Source organism: Corticium candelabrum, chromosome 2 (assembly GCF_963422355.1).
Source record: "Corticium candelabrum chromosome 2, ooCorCand1.1, whole genome shotgun sequence".
Taxonomy (NCBI): domain Eukaryota; kingdom Metazoa; phylum Porifera; class Homoscleromorpha; order Homosclerophorida; family Plakinidae; genus Corticium; species Corticium candelabrum.
In genome coordinates, this window is record NC_085086.1 from 2,113,062 (window position 1) to 2,120,561 (window position 7,500).

General features: G+C 39.3%; 1 protein-coding gene and 1 long non-coding RNA gene across 2 annotated transcripts in view; both read left to right on the plus strand.

Moving 5' to 3' along the window:
* Window positions 1-2,295: 2,295 nt before the first annotated feature.
* Window positions 2,296-5,323, plus strand: LOC134176098 (probable serine/threonine-protein kinase DDB_G0281745). Its single transcript, XM_062642775.1, has 4 exons — window positions 2,296-2,423; window positions 2,571-3,138; window positions 3,802-4,124; window positions 4,597-5,323. Exons 2-4 carry the CDS (start codon window positions 2,703-2,705, stop codon window positions 5,062-5,064), a joined length of 1,227 nt encoding a protein of 408 aa, XP_062498759.1. The 5' UTR covers window positions 2,296-2,423; window positions 2,571-2,702; the 3' UTR covers window positions 5,065-5,323.
* Window positions 5,324-7,388: 2,065 nt separating this feature from the next.
* LOC134198607 (uncharacterized) overlaps window positions 7,389-7,500 on the plus strand; it is a 2,394-nt gene continuing 2,282 nt past the window's right edge. Inside the window, exon 1 of the long non-coding RNA XR_009972873.1 lies at window positions 7,389-7,500. This exon is cut by the window's right edge and continues 183 nt beyond it. This is a non-coding gene — a long non-coding RNA (uncharacterized LOC134198607).

Consider the following 7,500-nt stretch of genomic DNA (forward strand, 5'->3'; position numbering starts at 1 on the left):
AAGGTGTCTCTTCCCTGATGTTGTTACCTGGACAGAAGTGTCTCCAAAAATATCTTTTGCTTGCTCCTGCTTGTTCTCTTTCACGATCAGCCATGTTTTGTCATCATTAGCAAAATAGCCAAATTCTGGTCCATGCTCTGTAATAGCATCCCACCATTTTCTCACATTCTTAATGGATGCTGCCCCAGTAGCGTCATCAGCAAACCAAACAAACGGTTTGTCATTGGTCATTGACCAACCAACTGCTGTTCATGACCCACCACAATTTTTCTTTGATCGGACATACCTACATGACTGTTCAAGGCATAATAATATTTATTGCATGGATGGTATTGGTAGGGAATGAATGAGCAACCCAAAAGTCCAGACAACTGATGGAAGCATGCAAGATCTAGAGTTGATGATCTTTAGATGTGTGAATTCAAAATGACGTTTTATAGCAAACATCATATTTATTACCCCAAACATCATTTATTGCATGAGCTGCAGTCGAATGGATAAACTGTGGGAGGGCCACGTATTGGTAACTAAATGGTTGGTTGAACAACATTCTCTTGATTAGCTATCTCATCTATTGATCAGTTTATGTTATTTACTCTACAGACCTTGCTTTAACTAAAATTTAATAAAATTTAGTTACAATGAATTGTAATCACCATGTCAACCACCTGACGTCATCATGATCAATAACAATGCAAAAACCCAACATTTATGTTTATATTTTGATAGGAAATATATACAGTAGTGAATATGATGCAAAATAAAGAAATGAAACTAGTAAATGTTGATGCTGATGATTACAAGAAAAGATTGAAATCAAATAAGAATGAATGCCCAAAATTTCAAATGTAAGGTTAACCTATTTTGATAGAGCACTACGTCTGACCAAAATGTTTTCTTTATATTCCACTCTATACTCATGTCACTAATTATGAAAAATTATTAAGTTTTGATAATCATAATGAAATACAATAATTTTTAAAATATTATTTGTGAATTGTTGTTTCGATCAAGGTATACATTTCAGAGTTAATTGGGTGCGTGTGTGTGTGTGTGTGTGTGTGTGTGTGTGTGTGTGTGTGTGTGTGTGTGTGTGTGTGTGTGTGTGTGTGTGTGTGTGTGTGTGTATTTCATTATGATTATCAAATTGTGTATTTGTGCATGGTCTTTATCTCAATTTGTAAGAGAGTACATTTTGAGAATGCCAACATTCGGGACCTTTGAGTCATGAGATTAAGTACTGGAAGGCACAGCGGTAATTTCTTTATCCAAGGAACTCGTACGTAATTTCCTCTCTCGACTCAGAAGTATGAGTACGTACTATGTGTGGGCTTGAGGTTTAGTCCTGATGCTGCACCGAAGTCGGTCCCTTGGATGCTTTGGCCAAGCACCCAGGGGTACATTAGCGCAGCCTATAACTCTAAGTAGCGCTGGAGGCTCCACCTATGAATAGACTGGGAATACTATCTTTAGTACAATACTGAAGGTCATATCCAAATATCTGTTGGTTTGTGTGTTTGTGTGTGTGTGTGTGTGTGTGTGTGTGTGTGTGTGTGAGAGAGAGAGAGAGAGAGAGAGAGAGAGAGAGGGAGGGAGGGAGGGAGGACGAGGTTGGGAAGGGACACAGAGAGAGAGAGAAGGGGGGAGGGAGAGGGAGAGGGAGAGGAAGATACCAGTAGTTTGTTAGAGAGTCATACTAGAGAGTGAGTTCATCCGAGACTTATCACGATTGCAAGTTCAAGGCACAATGATAATGAGATATGACAGAACTTTTTTCTTTGGACAAGAAACTTACACAATTTCCTCTCATCTCACCTGGTCTTTGACGGGAGGTGGACAAGAACTGGTTTGGCAAAACAACATTCTGCACCAGATGTATACGTGAGGGTCTTGATGTCCAGCTCCAGCGTTGTGCCATAACCAGTGTCCATGGACATTCTGCCCAAGTTCCATACGGATTGTCAAAGCTCTTTCAGAGACTTTACGTAATGCATGGAAGCCTTGTCTCTGGAGGCCAATGGGAGCTGTCATCGTTGTCATGTTTCACATGGATGACACCTGAGGGAAGGCATAAGTAACACTTATCAGTGTGTGTGTGTGTGTGTGTGTGTGTGTGTGTGTGTGTGTGTGTGTGTGTGTGTGTGTGTGTGTGTGTGTGTGTGTGTGTGTGTGTGTGTGTGTCAATGTGTACTTTGTGTAGTCATGTTATTTAATATCCGTGACAGGTTTTTCATGGTAAAATGTTAAGTTTGTATTTACTATATTATTATCACATTTGATAAGTTTTAGTAATAAACAGAATTTAATTAACAAAATAAAATTTAATTAATTTTACATTTTGGTTTGTGTTTGCAGGTCGTACAAGCTCAACAGCAACAGCATCAAATGTTCATCTCTCTACACCAGTGACACAAACAATGAGGGTCAGTTGATTACTTTTGTATTGATGTTTGGTAGTGATTCTTGGATTATTGCGTGGGTGTGTCGTTTGTGAGGTTTCCTACAGTGTAACTGCCTAGAACATTGTTTGCTGTATACCTCAATAGTAAGAATTTCTTTTGTTTACACAGACCACTACACCTACACGACAACCTCCAAGACTAGTGGCAGGAAAAGGAGATGAACAGTTAGTAGAGCAGCTGATACAAGGAATAGAACAACTGAGAAATGAAGGTTCAGCAAAAGATAGAGAAATTGCTTAAATGAGGAAACAAAATGCAGACCTACAGACGGCATTGAGAGAGGAGAGACTGCAGAGAGAAGCTGCACTTGATGAAGAGAGAAGAGAGAAAGAAGAGTTACAACAACGATTACATGAACAAGGTCAGCAAATTGTTGAACTGAGAAACCGCAATGTAGCTCTACAACGTGCATTGACGGACGAGCAAGTACAGAGAGAGCATGCAGTTGATAGAGAGAGGAGAGACAAACAAGAGCAGCAACAACGATTAGAACGAGAGAAGAACAATCTTCAGCAGCAACTAAATCAAGTGCAAAGAGAAAATGCCAACTTGGTAGAGCTGCTTGCAGATGCTGATGCAGCAATGGTACGATACAAGCAAGAAAATGAAGTTTCCAATATTCCTTCTCATGACATTCAATTGACTGGCACAGAACTAGGACGTGGAGCATATGGAGGTGAGATATGCCGTTTGATCACAAGGTTTCCTGTTCATTTATTATACTCAGCTTCATGTTGACCAACTGCTTGTTGTTAATAAAAACCCAATATTGACATCTCACTTTATTCCTAGGTATTTGTAAGCTAATGCCTTGTTCACACAAACAAATGCATGTATAATGAGTCGTCTCACACCAGGGAACGAACAAGGACTCGTTTATACAATACATTTTTTTGATTTATTTGGTGGTGTACGTATTGTGCTCCCTAACTGAGATGTATCTTACTTTTGTTTACATTCACAGAAATTAGTGATGCAATGACTTTAAATATTTAAAGTGATTTGGTTTTGTGGCGTTATGACAGTCGATTAAATAGCTAGGGTCTCAAGATTTTCAAAGACAGTGCCGCTGTGTTGTGTTTTTTGCCTCCCACAATTCCTATATTTTAGGCAAATGAGCATGCTCATTTTTAGGCTGGCATTTATGGATATGACATGACACAACTGGGTAAGGTTAGCTTGTGCTGGCTTAGCAATGAAGGTGTGGCATGTTGCACCAGTAAGAATATCTTAAACTGCAAATACCTGACACTTTCAAATAGTACTTATACACAAACACTGGCATGGGTAGAATTGCTTGTGAGAAGGAGTTAATTTAAGAAACTATATTGTGATTTAGTTGTTTGTATTGGATATTGGCGTGACTGTCCTGTTGCTGTCAAACTGTTGTATGATCATTTGGCTGCTGTTCAACGCAACATTCATCTTGTTCAACAAGAAGCATCTGTAGCATGGAAGATACATCATCCAAACATTGCTGCTGTTTGTGGTGTGACTCTGGAGTTAGAAGAGAAGAAGGCATGGATTATCATGCAGTTACATAGCGGCTCCATGTCTGGTGTGATTGATGCATGTCAAGGAGATGTTGCACCTCTCACTTTACGAGAAAAAGTTGACATGACACATGATTCTTTGTGTGGACTGGATTACATTCACTCGAGGGTAAGAACAGTATTGATCTTCTATCATCTTATTCACTCTAATACTTGACGACTCATTTGGTGTTTGATTGCTACAGTAGCTAATACATACGTACATACAGACAGACAGACAGACAGACCGGCAGGCAGGCAGATAGACAGACGATTTAACAACCGCAATTTTGACTATAATAGTTTTACTTTATGAAGACTAATTTATTGACAAACAAAAAGGGAGAGGACAGACTGTCGGGTAACTAAAGAAAGAAGGAGGAAGGTAAGATTACAAGACTAACACCGAGACTATAAATTGAGGGGTTGACCAGTTGGTAATGACACCATGAGATATAATCAGTAATACAAATTGTATATACACAAAAGATTTCAATTATGGAAATCCAGCACAAATAAGTACATTTTTAGACAAGTATATCAATACATAGATAAAATTTATGTTAAATTGATTATTTTCATTACTGTTTGTGTTGCTATAGCAACCTAAGGAAATTCTGCACGGTGACATCTGTCCAAGGAACATCCTGGTTACAGCAACGATGAGAGCCAAACTGGGTGATCTAGGAGCTGCTCGTTTTCAAGATGCTTCACTTTCAGTTGGTCTGCTGAGTCCACAATACACACCTCCTGAGAGATTTGATGTTCCTACTTCACCAAAAAGCTACAAAACCGACGTGTACAGTATGGGAGTGACCATATGTGAGCTCTTCACTGCTGTTCCTCCAGATCGTGAACAAAGGATGGATCAAGTCTTACTCATCCGTCAGCTAAATGTTCGTTCCTTATGTAAGCACTTGATGAGAGATGATCCTGCCACACGACCAACAGCAACAGAAGCCCGTCATATTATTAGTCGTATTCGTGATACAGACGAGTATAAAGCATGTCCTCCTAAACGAATGGTAAAGGGCAAGATGGATGGAATGGCTGATGTCACTCTCGTTTAGTCGATTTGGTGAAGTTGACATTTGATTGAAGCATGTGTTTGTTACTTGACACCATTTATATGTTGTTACAAGGTATTCACTTAGCAATAGCAATATCTTTAGCTTTGAAGGATCACATTGTATTTTGTTATCTCATTGGTGAGACATTCTAGAACTAGCGTGTTTTACTGTTTGAACTTTGACATTGTTATTCAGTATTTGTAGGTTTGATGTGTATCACCTAGTCACGTGACATTATAATATGTTTTGATTCAACGTACATTTGATTTTATACTTACTACTTACCACTACTTAGTACAGATAGTTACTTCAGTAAACTACCTGAGCATAATTAATATTGTTATCCATTGGCACTATTTGCAGTTGATGGAAGTCACATGACGTCTTTTTTAATAGATTCCCGGATCTTTTTTCTGTCATTTTGTAATCTGTGCCAAATAGCTGCGGCCAGACCTAGTTACGTTGCTACGCTAGCGTCATAGTCCTCCTGGATAGCATTTAGGTAGAGCGGGTCACGTCAGCATCCGTCGTAACGTTGCTGCTGTAGAACTTGAAAACTGATCGCACCTATTCTCGGTCACAGGGTAGGAGAAGTGTCCCTAATGTGAGACAGTTGCGGAGGCGTAGGAATTCTTTGCAATCCTTGGTCAGCAAGAAAGAGTGAAGCGGTACTAAGCTGTACGTTAGGTAGCACCTCTATGACCAGTGCTGTGGTACATATGTTATCTCCTCATCACCTGCTGTAGCTGGCGACAAACCGGACATTGTTCATCGAGAACACGGAAACGCCTTCCAAAGCTCGATGCACCTAATTTGAGACAGTCGATTTTTCTTTTCTGGAAAGTTGTTGTTTGCTCATACTGTTTGCACAAGTACAGCAGTCGGTCCTTGTTAACTGTCAGTACAACCAGTTCGTTTCTCAAAGTGTCTGAGATGGTAGACCTACGTCTAGAGTGCTTTTCAATGTCAGTCATGTCTAGTGAATTTCAAAGCAGAACGGTTCTGATTATTATGTAAATGCACAAAGGCAGTCGAGTACAATCGCAAAATTTTCTTCTAAGTAGAATTACCTAATCGGTATCAGCTATACTCTACCCACTACCTTTTTACCTTTAAATGTTACATGTAAAAAATAGAAATTGCAGTTATTTTAAACTGTAGTGTTTGCTGGTAATGAAAGCTAGCTGTTCTGATTGATATTGGAATAAATAATGCTAATACCTAATATTACGTACGAAACATCAGTAGTTTATTTCTCTTGGCTACAGCAGCTAGCCTAGTAGGACTACTAACTTGCAGTGAAGATTGCTAATGGGAGTTGAATAGAGCTGTCAATTCAAGCCTGACCAACTGCAAGCACACGATGTAGCTGTTTTTGGCCCATTGAAGTCTGTGTGGAGGAATGTAGTGAGAGAGCACAAACTAGCCACAAGTACCAAACAAATTTTTAGAAATGTATTTCCGTCTGTGCTCTCTCATCAACTCTTTGCTGAATCATTCTTGCCTGAACACCTCGTTAGTGGTTTTCGAGGAGCTGGAATTCATCTACTATCATTTTTAGCAATAAAGATCGAAAGGCAAAAAACAGCAGTTCCCATTGTACATCAATTTGGTAGGTAAGTACTATTCCAGCAACTCCAATGGCTCCAACTGTTACCGCAACCAGACAGAGGATTGAATCGTATTTCACCAAATATTTTGAGCAGAAAGCAGAAGAGAAATAAGTGAAAGCAAAAACAAGAATCAGACCAAAGCATTATGGAGAAGGTCTCACAGAAGATGATATATTTGAAAGAATTAAGCAAGAGCAAGAAGAGAGAGAACAAAAGAAGCAAACAAAAGGTAGGAAAATAAAACAAAAACAAGAGATCATACCAAACAGGTTGAACAAGTAGAAAAAAACACGTGTCAAGAATGAAATGATCATTATGATGAAGATGTCAATACAAGTGACTTCTAGGTAGGATGTGACACTCTTGGATGCTGCAAATGGTATCATTATTGGTGTTCGAACCTCCGACAAATGCCGGATGAAACAGAGCCCTTCTTTTGTCCGTGTTTCTCCAAATAATAGTTACTAAGTAGTCAGAACATATCCAACGACTACTAACACAACAAAGTAAATTTAGCATAGAGGCTACAGAGTCGATGTATAGTTTGTTTAGTATCTTATTACAGAACTGTCTCACATTAGGGACATCTCCCCATCATATCTCGGTCAGTGCTTGCTATCTCGTTACTACAACTTCGCTTGAGACGCAAGTCGTCTCTGTCGATAGGCTCATTATATGACTTCCTTTCGGCAAATTGTTTGGTTTTGTCTTGTCAACCTCTACTCTCGCAGACAACGAAGAAGACGGATGACTGACTGGACATAATCTCTGTCACCTGATCTCGAGTGATTTTCTCTCTTCAAACGCAGACCTGAGGCGTTCT